At 41.9% G+C, this 20,373-nt stretch overlaps 1 protein-coding gene across 1 annotated transcript; it reads right to left on the bottom strand.

Annotated features, from left to right (window-relative positions):
* Window positions 1-1,149: 1,149 nt before the first annotated feature.
* Window positions 1,150-14,932, bottom strand: hic2 (hypermethylated in cancer 2). The gene is made up of 2 exons (XM_072387565.1): window positions 14,783-14,932; window positions 1,150-3,866 (listed from the first exon to the last, which is right to left on the bottom strand). The coding sequence occupies exon 2, from the start codon at window positions 3,812-3,814 to the stop codon at window positions 2,051-2,053; it is 1,764 nt and encodes a 587-aa protein (XP_072243666.1). The 5' UTR covers window positions 3,815-3,866; window positions 14,783-14,932; the 3' UTR covers window positions 1,150-2,050.
* Window positions 14,933-20,373: the final 5,441 nt, after the last annotated feature.

Raw genomic sequence — 20,373 nt, 5'->3', positions numbered from 1 at the left:
TAAAAATCATTCTCTGTTATAATAGAATACAATCAGACAAAAGGATGCTGAAGGAGACCAATGAGCTGTCCAGTGCATCTCTGCTTCTCCCTTCTTATAACAAGTTTTAACAAGCCTGGCTCAACCCCCCCCTCCCCATCTCAAAAAAATAAAAAATAACAAGCAACTTGAACTTCACATTAAAAGTCTGATTATAATTCCTATCTTTTTTTTTTTGTCGTTTTTCTTTTTTTGGTCTGAATTGAACACATAAAATGTCATCAAGTCCTGTTTTTAAAGTCAGGGAATATAAAGTGATAAGGACTCTGTATACAAACGAAAAGAAACGAGAAAAACATGTTCAGGGAACATGCGTTTAAACTTTACGAGTTTTGTCAGGTGGTAAAGTTTACATATACCGGCCCACCAATCAGCACAAGCTTTCCTTGCAAACCACAAGAACCTTCACCAGTCTCAGAGTCATTGGCCAAAACTCCCTCAAAAGAGTGGATTTATTTGTCCGGACTTAGAATATAATTCATAAATTTGTTTTATACAGCGAAAAGAAATAAAAAGAGAAATAATTTAGTATGCTATATATCTTAAGTACATCTTTTAAAAACTTTGGTTATGAACTTGTCTAGCAATGCTTGTTAGTTAGTTCTGTTCTCCTCGACATTCATAAGATCTTTGGAACACTATACATCTAAACTAACCAACTAACCACTATTTGCTCCCAGCAGGACGCTACAGTACACTTTGAAGTGGGCCGCAATGACCAGGGCACCCAAAACGCTATATCTGACAAGTAAAAACAGCTAAAAAATAAAAATATTAAATGTGTAAAATCTATTAGCATTAAAAACCTGTGTTGAGAGATGGGCAGGTTAAAGCATTAGGTGAAAAGTTACCATAATCTACACACTTTTTACAATTAATTACATAGGAACTTTCAACTAATCGACAGAGTTCATAAGTGTAATCAGAGGTAGCGAGGTCACAAGCCTATATAAATAGACTTTTCTTTTTCTCAGAGGGGAGGAAAGCTATACAGACAGGAAAATAAACGTACCCACTGAACATAAAGTTCGGTCGAAAACACCCTCTCCTTAGGCCCATTAAACAACACCCCCCCTCCCCTGCCCAACCCCAACCCGGATCCCTCCCCTCAACAAGAAAAATCCCAAGACCTTCCAGTTTAAACATTCACTGAAACATGACAAGTTCTTTAAGTAAAACAAGTACCACAAGGGTTTCATCTTTCCAGTCAGGATTCACTCCCGGGAGCACGAGCAGGCAAAATCTGAAATAAAAAATAAAAATCTTCTCTACGTCAAAGCAAACAGCTGTAGAGAGGACTTTGTGTATTTGCTATGCGTTAAAAACAAACGTGTCCTCCCAACATTAACCTTCTTTCTTTCTTTCAAGACTTTCAGTTAAAGCATGGAGATGGTCCCAACCCCAGTTACCCCTCCTCTTTCATACAGATACCCATCACCAACATAATGCAGGATATAAAGCTGTCAGGGTAAAAATTATCTTTTTGCTGAATTATTGCCAGTATTGTTTGCACGGGTTTTTGGTCAAAATAGCTCTGGAGTACAGACTGGACTTAATCTGTTTAAGGAACAAACTGAAAAACTCAAAGACATAATGCTTACAGAGTGAAGCGAGGAAGGCTGCTGAGGGGTATGAGGTGAAGGGCTTGACATTATATCATTACCCACATTCACATTTAACAAACCAGAAGTCATGCCACTCCACCATGGCTTTGTGACTTTGGAGAGAGATAGGAGGACATTGTCCCTGTGGAACTCTTGAGAGGTGAGCAGACGTCATTCGTTATAAATGATGACTCGATCCTTACATCAGCAAGATCTCACCATCACCAAGAGAGCACTGTGGCTTTCGGCTACATCATTCACTCAACCAGGGCATCATAAACTGGAATTAATATGTAGAACCATGTGTCTGCATGTGAAGGTGTGCATTTCTTTGTTTTTGAGATGGAAAAAAGGTAGAGAAATGTTTCTTATTTTCTATTCCCAGAGTTCTTTGGCTTGATGCATTTCTAAGAGGGTGAGGTGTGCATTCTCAGGTGACTGATGAGGTTGCGCTGCTGGGTAAACTTCCCACCACATAGCTGGCATTCATACGGCTTCTCCCCAGAGTGGACACGCATGTGCTCTGTCAGACGGTACTGGCGTGTGAAGCGCATGCCACACTCTTCACATGCAAAAGGCTTGAGGCCAAGGTGGCTGCGCATGTGGCGTGTCATGGTTCCCCTCTGGGTGAACATTTTGCCACAGATGTTGCAGGGGAAAGGCCTGGTCAGCCAGTGGCTCTTTTCATGTTGTCTCAGCGTTGCAGGGTCTTTGTAGCTCTTACTGCAGACTGTACACTTGAACGGACGCGTTTCTGAGCCAAAGTTGGAGGGACCTACGGGTGCAGAAAGGTCCTCAGCCTCCTCCTCATCTTCCTCTTTCACAAAGGTTCCTCCCTCCTCTTTGATGTAGAGTTCATCCTCAGTGTGCGACTCAACGTGAGCATTGAGCTGCTCAGAACTGGGAAAGCCCTTTCCACAAGGAATACACACATAGAGGTTGTCCCCGAATGCTGGCTCAAAACCTTCCTGTCGGTACACATAGTTGGCACTTTGGTGCCCTCCACCTGTTCCCCTTCCACCTCCTGCACTCTCTCCATCACTTTGACCACTTTCTTCACTGTGATCCTGCCCATTCTCTCCTCCTTCGTCCTCATCTTTACACTGTAAGGACTGGTCAGATGCAAAGCTGCTACCACTCCCTCCACCAATCCCAGAAGACCGGCCATCTTTAGGTCCCACTATTACCCCATTGACCAGTGGTCTGTCATGATCTTCTGACTTCAACCCTGATGCCTCTTTTTTAGGCCACTCATTCTTACGAGCACCATGTCGGGTCTTTTTCTGGGGCGGAGGGCCGTCGGGCTGACTTTGGGATTCTTCTGAAGTTTTAGAGGAGGAGTTGAGCTCCATGGTCTCTGAGATGCATGTGTCAACACCTGGTAAAGTGGTTGAGGAGTCATCCAGTGAGGCACTGTTGGTTGTGGATACTGAGGCAGATTGAGGGGATTCTTGGGAGTTGCTGTGCGGGCTGAGGGCATCAGTGGCCGTGCCTGCAGAGTGAGGGCTCTTCTTGGACAAGTCTAGTCCGAGATCAGGCTCCCCAGCACTTGCTCCACTGCTGAGATTACCGTTACTGCTGCCATTCCCCCCATTCCCATTCTTCCCAGAGCTGCCAACAAACATCTCATCATCTGAGAGCTTGTCCCGAAGGCCTTCGTCTGGCTGTGGCTGGTCGGCATCTGAAGGGGTTGGGGGATAGTGGTTGTTGGGGCCAGCAGGGGTAGAAGAGGAAAGGCGCTGGTTGTTGAGGCGTAAGCGGCTAAGGGGACCTGGAGTGGAGGGTTTTCCTGGCAGGGGTTTCCCGCCACTGCGTTTGAGCTTCTTTCTGCACAGAGCAGCGAGGTCATGGAGCTGGAGGTAGCTGGCTGCGGTCAAGAGGGCACTGAAGTTCTGCTCGCTGCTTTGGTCTGACGAGGACAGAAGCTTCCCAGTATAGATGAAGTCAAGTACTTGTCTGAATACAGAGGGGTTGACCATCTCTGTGTCGAGGTTGATAAGGTTATCGTGGAGGACCAGAGATTTGAAGTAAATGCTGCTTGCTGCCAGGATGTTCTTGTGGGCACGGAAGAGCGCATTCTCCACCACGATGATAACATCACACAGGAAGCCCTTGGCTCTCTGTTGGTTGAGTTGCAGCAGCAGTTGTTTGGCATGATTTGGCAGTTCCATTTCCTCCTTCCTTCTGTCCTTCTCTCTCTTCCTACACGAGCACCACCTAAAGCTGAGAAGGAAAGGAAGAAAAGGTGGTTAGTCTGGAATTATAAGGGAAAATAAAAGTAATAGACTGATAACTGGGCTAATACAATTCCGTTCAATGCAGTGTGTTAGCCCGGTTAAAGCAATAAAGGTTACTAGCAAAGCCATCAATACACAAGTCTGCATAATACAAAAGAAAAATATTTGTCCAAGCAATGTCTTTTGCCAGCTTAGTCAATGCAACATGCATAGGTTTAGTGGAAAAACAGAACTTCCTTTGTTTGAAAGGACGTTTTTTGAAAGGACTGGTTTATTTTAGCTTACAGCTACACAGCTTGCACGTTTCACATAGCAATCAAGCTGCGTTTCTTATGTCCTTCACGGCACAAACATCAATTGTAGCGCTCACATGGAAACTAGGAAACTCTCAGCACACTGTGCCACATAATCACATGGCAGTATAGAAACTGGAACCCCGCTCTCCCGCTCATCTTCCATTTCAGACAAATTGCAACTCGACATGGATCATGTTCTGATTGTACACATTGCCACTGTTCTGGCACAAAAGCCAGAGGGGTGGAGAAGAGGAAAGGGTAAAGTAACTAGTTTTTTTTTTTTTTTTTTCCTAAGGTGCCTCCTCTCAGCTTCTCTTCCCAATTGCAGCAGAGTAACTCTAGTTTCGGTGGGGTGCCCTCTTTGGAAACATGGCCCACTCTCGTCTCCATTAGGTCATGGTAATGTCAGCCCTGCCCTATTGTCTGAGGGTGGGGGTCGGTGGCACAGCAGGGCCAGGGGGAGAGATTAGGTGACACCTGAGCAGGTAAAACTACACAGGAGCATGGCCAGAAGAGCAGAGGGAGGGTGTGGCTCAAAGACAAGAACAGCACCACTTGATCCTCCAGAGAGACCCTCATTTATGGAATTAGGACAAGTGAATCTCATTTACTGATGACCTGCTACATATCACTGTGCCCTTTTTCCAGCCTAACACTAAAAACTAACTTTGCCTCAGAAATGTATTGCTATACATTCAAAAACTGTGGTTACAACATCAATAGTGGGCTTTGGTTTGGGCAGTAGGTCTGTCTTTGGCATGTTTCCATAGGAACACATCTTAAATGTTGCTGACCACAGTAGGGTAACAGCACATTAAAAGCGATTGTACAGAAAAGCAGAGAAATGCTTCACTCAAGCCGTCAGTACGTATGAAAATGTGTCATTTTATCTCTGTGCCAACCTTGAGATTTACTGAAAAACATGTTTCATAATCATGCCAGAGAAAAAGGGAGTGCATCTTCAACTAATTTAAAGTGACAGAGGCATAAATCCTGAGCGCAAATGGCACACAAGTGCATTGTTTATTTCTTTCTTTTTTATACCAATAATAAGATATATCTCACCCACCTGGTCTCATAATTAATTCAGTTGCAACTGCAATAAGATAAACGGTTTTGTTCATGAATTGGCCCATTATGACTGAAAGCAATTTCTCTTTTTCAAATGTTGATGATAATGGCAAAGGCAATAATCAATACATTTCTCTAAATGCGTCAGAGTTTGAGACATAAGGTGAACACTGCCAAGTTTTAGAAAACACAATGTAAATACATCAGAGCAGGTTATTTCACAGAACAAAAGGAACAGTCTATAAGTTTGCCTAAAACGGCAGACTTGTCTCTGTAAACATTTGTAAGATGTAGCCCGTTTAAACAATGGCTCTCAACATTGGTTTTAAAGAAATGGAGAAAACAATGGACTCACGGTGACATCCAGGCTTTACTGGGCTTGAATGCAACAGAGAAGATGTGTAATTCTGACTTGTCTACCAACCACAGGCTATCATGTCACCCCAACCAACCCAATGATGCGAATGCAAACAACAACAACAAAAAAAAATAAAATGCATATCAAGTTATGCAGTCCTCTGGGGAACTCCCCAGTTCGCAGTTACCCTCAGGGGAGCTCCCCAGTTCGCAGTTACCCTCTGGTAAGTCCCCAGGTCTGTTTGGTCTGAAAGACCCATTATAATGAATGTGTATAATTTATCTGGGAACCTACAATAAGGACATTCTGCTCTCTTACAGCCTCAAGCATATATGACATAGTCCTATACTTAAAGTCTACACCCACCACACCTCCTAAGTAATGAACATTAAAAAAAAAGTCAGTTAACTGAACATTGTGAAAGGGCAACATAGTTGAAATTGCAAACTGAGATAGTGAGTCTGTCACAGTCTGACTAACTGATACAATCAGCTGAAGTGATCATTACTCTCAGGTCCATGCCTGGGCTTGCCCCCTCTGCTTTGACACTTCTCTTCGTGGTCTTCTTACCCTCCCCCATCTTTTCTCTGCACATCCCTTTTAGCTTTTATCTTCCAACCCTCACCAGCCTCTTACTGGGCATGCAGACATATCCCAGGAACAGTTATCTGTCCCCACTGTTAATCATAATGGGCTATCCTGGAATGCATAACCCAGATCTGTTAATCACAGAACATGCTAAAGGGGTCTGCGGCTCTCAACCCTGCAGGCGGTAATGAAGAAGAGGGCTGCTAGAGAAAGAAGGGCCTCTGCTACGATGCCAGCCAGGAAGCCATATATCATTCAAGTCTCTCTTTTAACATACACACCTCAGCATGCTTTATGGTAGGGTTCAAGAGGCTTTTCCAGCAGACCGACATAAAAAGGGGGCTGGGCTCAGAGTAGAGAGGGCAGTTCAGGAGGAAAGAGGAGAAAAAAAAAAAAAGAAGCTGCCCTCCCCCATCCCCCTCCTCTTCTCATCCTTCGCTCTCCCTCGCCACACACCCCCCCTTCACCCACGCAGCTACACTCTCCCCCTGGCCCCTTCAGTGCTGTGTCGTGCCGGCTGGATTCCAGGGGGCTGCTAATGGATTACGGCTGATCTATATGCAGCTAGGGTGGGACACATGTAGTCCCAGATCCCCTACTAATGATGCTACCCAGGAAAAGAGGCATATTACAGAGGGGGACAGTTAGCTTTGCATCATCATTATAGTTCCATCTGCGAGTGCCTGGTGTGCATTTCATAGAAACATTTCAAACACCACATCCAGGAAGTTGCTCTTGTTTTTCAGCTCTGCAGCCTCAGTTTGGGATGGATGACAGATAGAAAAATGATCCCAGAAGACAGGCAAGAAAATTGTTTCATGTAAGCAAGATGACTGGTTCAAATGTTTAATGTCACGTAGCTAGCAAGCAACATTTCCTGCAGAATCGGAGGCTGTATTTTTAAGCTCTCTGTAATGACTGGCATGACAGTTGGCATGATGGCTGGTCAGAAGGAACAAGACATGCTCTGACCAAGTATGGCACCACATACCATCCAAAGTCAGCCTTTGGCATGGACGGTAACAGACCAGGGTAAATGTTGCCCTTCAAGCCCAGGCACAGGATCAGCTTACCTTGCATGCAGTGTTAACCTTTTCAAAAACTATGGTTCAGTCATAGACAGGGCAACCTCACCTCACTACAAAAGGCTCAAACTTGACTTGTCTCAGAGGCCTGCTGATGAGAAGATGAACTGGAATGGATATTTACAACAAAACTGAGAGCCGTGATCATAACAAGTTTGTGTGTTGATTTACGACTGTAAAGTTGTGAGTGTCAAAGTGACCCAAGCAGTGAAATAATGTCAGCATGCTCTGCATTAAACTAGTTACACAAGAGATCCTGAAGATCAGGTTTGACCTCATTTACTGGCGCCTGCCGCTGCATCTCTTTTCCAAGGAGTTTATGGATTAAACTTTAAGTAAGTAAACCTTACCGAGTCCGTGTTCATTTAGTGAAGGTGACTGAGCGAGCAGTGGGCTGTGGCACTAATCTCCTGAAGTGATGGTAGAGAGCCAAGAGAGAGGGCAAAGGTGAGGCAAAGTCCTGTGGCGCAATAACAAAACACACCCTACTTCTGTGAAAGGTCATTGTTGGCAACCGATAGAGAACCAGAGTGAGTAGAATTTTAAAAACATATTCTACCTAGGCTGTAAATCTTGTTTTTTTTTTTTTTTTTTCTTAGTTTAGTTATTATTCCCCTAAGCAAAAAAAAAAAACTAACAAAAAAAAAACAGTATTGACTTTGCAGAACTGTCATTAACCTCTCACAATCTGCACAAAAAGGATTAATGACAGAGGCAGATAGACTGAAAAAGAAGCAAACATGTACAGAAGCAAAAGGCCTTGATGTGTGCATGGACTCAAAGACAGTGGACTTAAACACACGCACCCCACGCACACAGAAAGAGGAGCATGCTGGTGGGCAGAGCGAGTGGGGGAGGGGTCGAGGGGGATGGTGCAAAGCCAGTTTGAAATACAAACACCAAGCAACCACCTCGGAGCCATTTCAACATGGCTGACCTTGCTGCCTGGATATGACGGATCCAGGCAGGACTCATGGGTGCTGCAATTATCTGACTTTCGCTTCTCTCAGAAGTGAAAGGACGGCACACGACACAATGAGGAGATTAAAGCAAACAGCAGAGCTTTTCGGCTAAACACCGAGTACGTTCCTTTATGATTCTGTAGTGCTTCCCCAAATGAGAGAAAGTTGGGATGAAAAAAAAAAAAATATAAAATAAACAACACTGTGATAATTGTATAATTTTAATTTATTTCACTGCAGACTGAATGCACCCATGATATTTCGTGCTTTATCTCGTCAGCTTAATTTAATCTGTTAATATTCAACCACTTTTGCATTCAAGGCCTGCAGAATACCCCCAAAATGTTGCAATGGTAAAAAGCTTTAGCCCTTTAGTAATGTTGCAATTCCCTCTTTCAACAGTTAAAATACATTCTGGCAATGAGGATACTTAGTGTCACAGCGTTTCACCTGTTACTATGTCCTATTCCTTCTTCAAAAATTAAAGATGTGCAACAGCACGAGGTTGTAGTTGTTGCATTTTTTGCTTCAGAATTCTCCACATGTTGGTTACTTGTAAAGTCAGCATCATGGAATCAGTTGAGTGAGGACAGCGTCTTTGGTGAGAGTGGCGGGCTCTCCCTTACACACACAACCTTTTCGCCTCTGGTACCACTCCCTCGCCGACTCAAAGGTAAGTTAAGTCCTCGGTATAACCACAGATGACACCGATGTGCAAAAATCTCACATCAATTCTTGCTTGAAAGACTTTTTTCCCCAATACTACTATCGTACCAAATCCTGATTATAGTCAACATAAATTCATTATTTATTTTAAACTCACTTCTAGCCCTCAACTGTTACTGTACCACATTTTCTTTGGAATGTCTCGCAAGCCTGAAATGCCAAATATTTGTATATTGACAAATCAAATCAAGTTGACAAGACTAATCGTGACATCTTGAATTTATACTGTCTCCAATAAAATAAAGTCATTAAATGTAGCAGTCACCGCCTCTGTTTAAGTACTTAGGATTTTGGATATTGGTCTGCTGAATGCACAAATAAAATAATAAATGGTCAGAGTTGCAAATCAGGTTATATCATGTTTTGAACTTCTGCATACTTGACATGCAGTAGTGGTCGAGCATTATTTCCAGAATATCTGGGTTGGGCAAGCTGTTCAGCTGGAGAGTTGAGGGGTTCTCCCTGCTTATTCTACTAATTAACTACTAATAAAGAAGGCGGCACGCTTACTTTTGGTACTAGAATTTGACTGAATATATAGATATACGCATAGGAATAATAATAACTGAAACACTGTTGTCACAATACTTTGCCTATCTGAACTGCGTCACATGTGCACATCTAAGAGCTCATTTCGAGTCTGTTGAGCACTTAAAAAGCAAAGAAATCTGCTTGATTCTTGTAGGGTTTTCCTTATTACCTAAACACATTTAGAGTCAACAATTCATAAGTAAGTTGCACACATAAAGGGAGCTACATCTTCAGTATAGTTTTTATCCAAAACCTTTGTTTTGTAAAAAGGAAAAATTCAGAGCACAATTCTTCAGCCAGGTGAGCATAGAAAACCCACATTTGTTCTGCAGCCTAGAGAGCTTGAAATAAGCCAAATCACTTGCACTGATCTTTTCTTGAAATGTAAACCTGGCTATACTCATGTCTCTGTGGCAAATGGTTGAATAGAAATGATGCATCAGTATCCGTTGGAATTCTGGACACTAATCCCATTCTGGATATAATCTTTTCTGAAAAGCTGCAGGCGAGACACTCTGCTGTAGAAAAGCCATAAAACATTAAGGCAAAAAGTCAAGGTGCATTTGTTCGGTTTTATAAACATCAAATGTAGCAGCGCTGCTGGATCCAAGATGCTACTGAACAGGTGAACGATCACGGTGCTGCACTGCTGAAGGGGAGTACATGAATTACAGTATCCGTGGTGCAGTCTGGGGGGAACCCCTCCAATTAAGACTCATTTTCTGTCAGGCAGCTCAGCCATTTTGCAGGCGAACAAGTCATGCCCATGGTGCAGTGGAATGAAAAGAGCCCTGTTCATCTTATTAAAGGAGGAGGTGCAGATGTTGCTGTGCACTCAAATGTATACACACTTTGATGCAAAGGATGTTATGGTTGACGTATGACTTTCTTTTTTCTTTTTTAAAAAGGAAAGGGAAAAAAAACACCTTTTGCATTTCAGAGATTTCTTGCAGCATGGCATCAACCATGAATTCTGAAGAGTTCTGAAGGTTTTGTTGCTTAAATGATATGCGTGTAAAACATATGTCACTGAAGTGACAAAACATGTATCATCAGTAATATTAGAGACAAAAGTCATAGCTAAATCTAGAAGGATCAAACATTTTCACACTATTTATCAGTATGCTACAATTTAACATCATGATCAAAAGCTTTAATTAAACCTTTTTAAAGATGTCAAATTACAAGGTATACAGAAATAAATTGAAGACCATTTTGTGACTCTGATATGTTGATACAACTGCACTGCAAGGGACTCCTCCAAAGACTGAATTCTTATTTAATGATGGAAGTGATGGAAATTATATCAAACGTGTCACAAATTGACCCTTTTCCACTAATACCTACTTGGCTTTACTCGACTTGGTTTTGAAAGTGTTCCATTAGGGAGTTTCTCCTGGTACCACTTGTTTCGAACATACTCGGCCGAGGTTTCAAGCGAGCTGAGTCGAGCTGAAAATGTCTACAGACTGCAGGCCACTGACGGGCCAGGGAGTGACGTCACTGGATGACTCCTTCACAAGAACCCCCGCAATGTTTAAAAACCCATCAACAGTGACTGTGCGATTTCATTATTTCTGTGATTGTCAACGAGGTAAATGGCTACATGCAAAGCCATAGACCAAGCAGCGGGTATACCACCGCCTCAATGTCCTCCATCGTTGTGTCGCATACAACTGACGTCACAGGACTTTTGGGCTGCCTTGCTAGAACTACCCAACCCACATTGAGGTGGTACTCAATTGTAATGGAAAACGACCTAAACCAAGTAGAGTCGAGTCGATAGTAGTGGAAAAGAGCCACAAATGTTTTCTGTTCTTTTGGGTTGGGTGCTGCATGCACTACAGTAGTGAGTGCTCTGCTGTTTGATCAGGCATCATGTTGGATGCAGTCTTCTGTATAGAGTTTCTCCATTTCTCTTGGTACATGATGAGCAGATGGATGTATGAAGCTACAAGCACAGTGCCAAAAGACAAATGTCATGATATATTTCTATACTTATAAAGGCTACAGTGGCATTTTGTACGCTTTCTGAAGAAATTCAGTAATTCTCTTTTGACACTGTGGGTTAATATGAAAAAGACTCCAGGCCAAAACATTGCCTTTATTTTCCCTTTCTCACATTTCCTTGTCTAACAGAATTGTTTTAACTCTCATACTAAATGTTGAGCCTGTCGACCACATCAAATCCTTTCAAACGTCCTATTGGATACTTTTTACCTTAACATCCAGCAGTTTAAGGCATTAAAATGTATGCCTTAATGTAAACCTAACCATGTTTTCAGAGCCTGTGTGAATGCCATGTATGAATGTGCATCTCTGCTCTGTCATCCATGTTATAATGCATTTTGTAGCTCATCCAAAGTGACCCTCAGTGAAATTAGATAAAGACTGAAATGAACACGGTAAACTTTCACTGAGGCAAACAGCAGGACTGTGTAGCACATGGCATCCACGGATACTGTATCCCACTGTGTGCCCTCTCCAGAAGTGAAGTAATCAACCACTTCACTAACAACTGAACATATGATTAGTGTGATAAAGGGACCTCTGTCTTGACAGAATAAACTTGATGAGATAACACCCCCCACCCTAGCTTGTAAAAAGCAGCATACCCACATGACCTGGTGCCTGATGGTTTGGTTGAGGACAGCAGGTCGGTTGAGGAGACAGTCTGAGTGATCCAAGGTTTCAAACAACTACTGCCACCCCCTCCACCTTTTCCTCCAGCCTTTAAACACTGCATAACCTTCTGGCTATCAGCACTACATTCCACATTCTTTTTCTTAAAGAACAACAACAACCCTGCCCCGAGGTGCTTCATCCACTGCACAGGCAGCGCAGAGCAGAGCAGGCCGGTCTCGCACAATCTATAAGTCCTCGTCCAGCATGTCAGCAGAACATATAGCCTAAGTAGCCTTCTTACTGCATTGTGCTGCCCACACACGCCACAGTAAGCCATGATCACACTAGACACAGGATGCTGAGTGTATGATGAAAAGAGGAAGGGACAAGAAGGGTGACACAACCAGCTGATCAGGAGGATCATGAGGCACAAAACATACACTGGCCTCATGTCATCCTCCAGGCTAGAATTTGTCGTCAATGTAGTAATCAATGAACCTTGCCAAACTGATCAGTTGCCTTGGTCATTTTAATGGCCGGAATTAATCTGTATGACCCTTTGTATGAGGTCATCTACTTATTTGACAACAACTCCAGCAGACCAAGGAAAGCTTGGCAATAAAATATGTGATTAGCAGTTAAAAGTGGTTACTGTATTTGCAGCTCAAATTATACTGAAGATACCAGCTTGCCTTTTTTTGGTGCCACATATTCCAAATAACACATTGTCAAAGATCAGTTACATTTTCTGCATACCTTTCCTCAAGTTTTTGAGATACCATTTAGAAAGTAATGGTATCACATGCACCAAATACAACTGTCTGGTACAGAACCAGCACAGCTATTATCAAATGCCTCAGGCAGTACAGCCAGGAGCCCCATTCCTGCTCCAAATTGGATTAAATTGTTTCTGGATGCAACTCGTACAGGCTTGAAAACAACTGTATCAACTGTTTTTCCAACTGTATCGCTGAAAAGCACAATTCAGGCACATTTGGAGGCCAGCAGGCAGAGAGTGTCTGAACACTTCAACTAGCTGGGTGTGACCAGCCAAAATAACATCTTGTAATCTTCATATTATAGGCTACGGCACCCAGAAACTCAGAACAGGATAAGAGGTGGTGAAAACAGATGGATTTATCTTTATATTGCCCTAATAAATAACTCTCCTTAGAGAAGATTTTAGAAACCGTTTAGAGTGCATGTCAACCGAAAGTTCCTTAGTGCAAAGAAGAATATGCAAACCATCAAGCTTAACCAGAGTCAAACATGAGCATTATTTCAACTGTTTTCACTCACAGGCATCAAGAGTTACTAATTTAATACCAAAGTGCCCAAATAGATTTCCCCATATCATACTTCAACATATATACCAAGGAAGTCTATACACGTTGTGCACTGTGTCACTTTTGCTTGGTTACAACTTTGTGAATTAAGATCAGATCTACAGGGGAGAGCCGTGTCCAGGGCTAAAATTTGGTGATACAAAACCAGCACTCAGTTAAGGGAACACGCATTATTCACATTCCTGTGCTTTATTATTGCCATGCCCCTTGGTATTTAAACAACACTGATCACCTTGGGAGCCAAGCTGCCTTCACACCTGAGCACGCGCATTGTTTTAAATGTGCCTGCTCTCAGCTCAGAGTTTAACGATCGAACGCGCAACATGCTGATGAGGGTTTTGTTTTACCGGGGCAACAGTGCACGCGAACCCCACGTCATGCACCATCGTTTGCACAAAACATTGCAGATTTGGATCACGGTGCAACGTTACACCCACAAGATGGTCATACATACCAAGCGCTGGTCCGTCTATGCTCTACAGAAAGTATTACAGAATCAACTGCATCGACGATATCCATGTGGGCAGACAACGTTTCCGAACCAGGAGCGAGTTGCGTCTCCACTCGGTTGGATACATGCAACTCAATCCCGTTAAATCATTTTGATTTGGCCCTACCTAAGACCAAGGTGGCTTAACCTACATACATATAAACAATACAGGCTACACTATAAGTAACGACTGCAACTGTTCACGCCTTTGCGATTCTCGCACGATTGCGCAAAATAAACGCAAAATCCGCTTCGTTCAACGTGGAAAAATCCAAAGTAAATTCCACTTGAGGAGGTCTGTTGTGGTTACGTGACAACAATCGATTTAAACCAGACCCGCGGCTCGTGACTTTATTATTTTCATTTTTATGAAAACGCCATTAACTGGACGGAGGAAACGAGATCTGGTATGGATGCATTTCGGGACTTCCTAGGAAACCGTGCTTGGGTCCTCTCTGTTGCCCGACGTGCTTTGCCAGCCTGGTAATTATCTGGCACACGCTCGTCCAGTGGGGCATCTCACACAATATCTGCAAACAATATATTCTGCGGTTTTACAGCAGGACTCGCGATGAGCTCCCGTCAAACGATGAGGGGTTTATCAGCTCGCCAAGCGGGCTGGTGGAGCCAGGACAGGCACCAGCAGAGTCCGTTTTTGTTGGCACGCCGTTGAAAAAAAAATACACCACCGTGACGCCGAAAAGCCTTGCGATTCTTGCAGGAGCAGGGAGAAACCGATCCGATAATTAAACAAAACAGGGACGAAAGCAGTTCCCTTATCCCATTACAATCCACCCCAAAGAAGAAATAATGTGTTTAAATACCTTATTACATCGGTAGGATCGTTCTCAAGCGTTCTTTACCATCCTCTTGCTCATCTCACAGCCTTCGGGACGCCATGTTGCAAGCTTATGACGTTGGGCTTCCTCACCCCTGACCCACATTTGAATAGAAACCAGCCCAGAGCGCAGCAGAAAAAAAAAAAAAAAAGAAAACACCCCACTGTGGGAGGGTTTGGCCACTTTCTCAAATCAGAACCCCTGGCAACTTTACCTGCAAGATGGCAGAAAGGGGGGCATGAGCAGAGAATCTGTTGCGTTGTTGTTGTTGCTTTTTTGCCTTTTTCTCTTTCAGCAGCTCGACTGAGCCACGAAGTCGAAGCTTGCTGCTGAATGCAGTTTTGCACAGGAAAAAAGTTTAATCGAAAATGCTCTCCTTGTGTGTATGTGTGTTTCTCGCTTCTCTGAATGCAAAGACCGTCATTTTTTTTAGAATGACGGGATGCAGGAGAAATTGGCAGGTTTCGACTCCAGTTTCACCTAAAAGCTATAAAAACAAACGTCAGGTGTCCACCGACTGTTGTAATGTTCACGTAGCTACTGTTATACAGGTTTTAAGATAGCCCCCCACCTTTTTGTTAAAAAAAAAAAGGTTTGTGTATGGGGGCACGGGGGGTGTTGATGTTGGTCAAATAACGAGCGAGGTTTTTTAAAGTGATGAAAAATAGGGAAAGATAATGAGAGTGTTGAGATTCAGAAAGTGGGCACCAGATGTGCGGAAGTATGGTGATATGAAACTCCACCCCCTAACCCCCAGCCAATAAAGAAACTGGATCAAACCTCTGGTGGGTTTCACTCTCATATCTTTATTAAACCTCTATTAAAGTTTTCAGTCTTAATGAATCTACATGCAGTTGATCATTAATCTTTCTGCCCATCGGCTAGATGAAGCAGGAGATTCAAACAGATAACATCAAAAGTCAAATCCCCCAATGTCTAGTGCCTGTGGTCCATGTTTCCAGGATAGAGGTGATGGCGCTGTGCCAAAGTCCTCTTCTGACGCTGTGTGGTTACTGCGGAAACTGCATCCTCTGCGACATCACACAATGAAAATCGAGGTTCAGAGGTATTTACTGAACTGACAGGTCAAGCACTGACGGCCATAGACAACATGTGGCAAGCAGCACAAACAGTAAATTAGTAAAGAAGCAACCAAACTTTAAAATGTAATTCCTCATCCGAACCCTAACCTGGTCATACAGACTGATGACCTGTTACATTTTGTAAAATGGCTTCTAAATGTAACTTAAAACAATGGATGGGTTTAAGCTCATCAAAGGCGTTGATCTGTAATAAATATTCATGAACAGTAAGTTAGTAAAGAAGCAACCAAACACTGAACAGAAAAAGAATGTCAACGGGTAAGTTAAGTTGAAAACATGTTTGTCAGTAATTACAGAAACCGTTAAGTTTCTGTTAAGTTACTTGAAACTTGTATTCATCATATGAGGCAGTACTATTAGAATAACTTATAAGTTGAAAACATAAAATAAATTTTCTCACTGTGATGTGACCAACAAAAGAGATAATAAGGTGGAGAAAAAAACAGCAATTAAGATAATATTAGCATCGGTCCAATCACAGCTGACTCAAACATCCATCCAGTATCATCCTGGTGTAACTGGTGGGTTAAGCCGGGACTGGTTGTTTACAAGGAGAAAGCTGTCATTGGAACGGTCTTTATTAAGAGAGGGAAAAATAAAAAAAGAAGGTGTTATCAGTTTTCACAATCAACCACAAGGGTTGTTCCATTTACAGACAACTGAAGAAGATTAAGTTAAAACATGCAGTGATACAAAACAAGTCCTGAATTGTGGTTGGAAGAGTTCCTATTAATGTCATAAAAGCACGATGGGGAGCACCTAGGTGCTTTTTGGGGGTACAAAGGCGGTATATAAGATACATTTTATATAAAAATTGGACGTTTCCACTGATGTGATGAAATCAAATCATCTTTGACTGTTGTACTTTACATCCGTCAAACATGACCAGCCTCTCACCTCTTTTTACAACAGGGTCTCCACACTTTAGAGAACAGCGCCTGTCTGAGCGCGCCGCAGCCTCTGATGTATAAGATGGGGGTCAGGGCAGCATTGACACGGGGCAAAATTCGAAGGGGATCGGTGCCTTCATTCTTAAATCTGAAGCAGGCGGTACCGATAAAATTACAAGCAATAATATGACAGAATAAAGGAATCCAGGCCCCTAAGAAAAACACAGCCACCACCAGTATGAGATACACAGACGAGCGCTTGTTGTCTCTCTCCTCAGAGGGCGGCTCTCTGCCCAGCTGAAACATGGCTATGATGAACAGCCACGATGCAGAAAGCATAGACCCAGTAGGCAAAGATGACCACCAGGGTTCTGTTTCGGGTCATGCGGTGGGAGTATTTAAAGGGCGACACTACTGCATGGTACCTGTCTGCCTGCGCGGCCAGAACAGCCATGAAAGACAGACCCAGAAACGTGGGCACCACGTGAAATGTTCTAGTAGGCGAGTCAAAACGGTCTCTCACATCTAAAACACCGACATAGTAATATGAAACGCCAGAGCAGATGTCACTGAAGCAAGTGCTCAGCATGTACATGAAGCGGTTCTCGCTGCACAGCGCACTGCTAAGTAGGATGGAGAGAGACACGGACACGTTCAAGAAAATAATAGATGCAGCCAGGAATATATCCTGGACACACTTATCAAACTAAATGCTTGAAAAACAAATGACATATTAGGTATGCATCATTTTGAATGTTTACATATCCTAAAATAACCAGTGAATGATGGTTTCATTGGACATAAGGACCTGATTGTTTCCAGTGTTTCTGACAAAGAGGAAAAGAAAAGAGCGCAGGATCAGAAAAGGAATCATTAGTGAAAATAAGAATTCTAAAGATTATAAGGCAACACAGATTCCAGTTTAACAGTTTATAATGTTATCTGAAAGTTTCACAGCCATAAAACATTTAACATACCTCCTGTATGTGGGTTCAGAAGTATGGAGGACCCACAGTGAGAGAAGTTTGTGAAAGTTGCAGCCGATAGAGGAATAAACACCACACAAAATCTCTAAAGAGCTTCAGGCTGACCTGGAGCAATGTGGAGTTGTGTGCACACCTTCATCAAATCTTCTGGTTTGATATTGAAAAATGTATTTCAAAGCTGTGTAGATACAACATCAGATTAACAAAAACGTGATATATTACACAGAGTCATACTTTATTCAAGAATAAGTCATTCTAAATGCAGAAGTGGTGTGTTTGTTCTGATGCAACTTTGCAAACTTAAGCTGGGTTGCCATGTTCGTTTCAGAGAGTGGAGGCTTTCTCCTACAACCCTTGCAAACAACCTGTACTTGTTTAGTCTTGTTCAAATTAACATGTTAAACTGAGGCCTGTAGACTCTGATATGTTGATCTTGTGTTATTTGTAGTTCCTCCAAACACTGAACGATCTGACTTGCAAACTTGCTGGGATGTCATCTCCTGAGAAATTGACAACTGTCTTGAATGCTTTCCACTGGTGAATAATCTTAACAATGTATAATGTATGTCTCCTAATTAATTGAAATGCATTTATAATTCTTGCCTGAATGATTGCCAGCAACAATTGTTTCTCTAGGATCATTGCTGATGTCATTTCCTCTTTGCATTGTGTTAACACACCTGAATGCTCCAGACCAGCACATGGAAAACACTTCTACTTTTATAAAGATGGTCACACTTACTGATGGCCAGTTAATCAAATACATTTGATCAGTAGCATCTGACTGCTACTTAAACCCTTTTAAGTCTCATGAAAGAAGTGAGGGTATACTTAGTTTTTCACACACTGCCTCTAAATTTGGGCTTAACTTTTGTTAAATGAACAATGACACCGTATAGTGTCTCATATGTCATTATTTATTTGAGGCTGTACTTTCCTCATAAGACCTTTTAAGAATTAGATCAATCTTGTTATGTCCTGACATATAAACACTCAGAATTTCAAGAAGATGTATTATCTTTTTCAGGGATAATGTTCTGTGGACAAAGTAAATAAAAAACCCGTGGAATGCAGTTCATTAGATGACAACAAAAAGACCAGAATGAAAAGAACACCCTACCTACAGGAAAACATATCCCCATTTATGACATGCAGGTTTCTTGCAACCTTTGTTGGAGAGACAGATGATTTTTATGTTAATGCATACAGTGTTGGAGGGAGTAAAATCAGATTTCAGTCTCCCAATCTGTTTGGTTAAAGTCAAGGAACAAGACAGAAAATAGACAAAGTAAAATTTTAAAACCACTTTCTGCCATGGTTTCCAAAGTTGGCTTTGGGACCCAAAAAGAAAAACATGGTGTCGGTTTCAATCAGAGAAATCTCTCTTATGCTTATTGTGGTTTCTGTGCTTGTTTGATAAATGCATAAACCCTCGAAAATGTCACATTATGAATCAGAATAGACTGGAGTTAATATCAGGCATTTTTTCATCATATAAATAAAACTTTTAATTCCTCAGTTAGTAAAAAGGCAGTTTGTGAACTGTGTTTTGGTGATGCATTCTTCATTTGTGTTCTTTTTTATTCAGTAGAAGAGAATGATTTTGTCAAATGTTCATGTTTCAAATTAATGCTTCTCAACCACTAATACTATTACCAAGTCTTTATATCACTGTTCTTTGATAAATGAATAGTTAGGACCAATAAAATCTCAAGATAAAACACAGCAGCCCTATTTGAATGTCCATAGAGAGAGACAATTTATAACTGACAACGCTTACATTTATTACACTGCATTAAATGGAAAAACAACACACACCTTTACAGAACTTGTAATGTACACGATGAGGTAATAATCAGTGCTGGTGAGAGATTATAGTGATCATTTCCAACAACAGCAAAAATCAAGTCTATTGCACCCTCTCATGCTTAAAAAAATAGATTTCAAACAATAATTGTAATGTGATCACTCTTGATTAAACCATTCAGTAGCCTCTTCATGGGCAGATGGGTTTAAGTGTGGAAAATGATTTCATAATGATAACTCAATGAAAACCTGATTAAATTGGTGACACTTTGTAAAACCTGTACAAATCACATGGTTAAGTAATCTTTTGTTAATGCACGACTCATGATGATTTAATCTATAAATGAATGCAGGACTTATCATAAACTCTCTCCTGACACCATGAACTAATGATCAACTCATTGTGTATTTATGTGATGGCCTCACACTTAATAGATCACCAGTAAATGAATGCTAATTCACAGCTCCTTCCTCCATTGACTAACACGTCACCATATTAACTGGTTCCCGCAAGTGTTGACTTCAAATCCATGCCAATGATGAACTTATAACATCTGAAAGAAGATCTGTACCACAGGGCAACGTATCCACCCAATAAGATTAGATAATTCTACTGATAAGTGAGTGACACAGACTGATGACCTGTTACGTTTTGTAAAGTGGCTTCTAAATATAATGCTAATCAAACGTGTTGATCTGCAATGAATATAAAGTTAGTAACGAAGGAGCCAAACATTGTCAAAACAGAAAAAAAAAATCCACAAGTAGCTTATTGGAAGCATGCAATTACA

Source organism: Leuresthes tenuis, unplaced genomic scaffold, assembly GCF_036924035.1.
Source record: "Leuresthes tenuis unplaced genomic scaffold, fLeuTen1.0.hap1 SCAF_6, whole genome shotgun sequence".
NCBI classification, from domain to species: domain Eukaryota; kingdom Metazoa; phylum Chordata; class Actinopteri; order Atheriniformes; family Atherinopsidae; genus Leuresthes; species Leuresthes tenuis.
Note: the sequence above shows the minus strand (reverse complement) of the source record. Positions and strands in the feature narration are given on the sequence as shown.

What these genes read in the sequence shown, in the direction of transcription:
- hic2 (XM_072387565.1), bottom strand. Translation starts at nt 3,814, where the DNA reads ATGGAACTGCCAAATCATGCCAAACAACTGCTGCTGCAACTCAACCAA.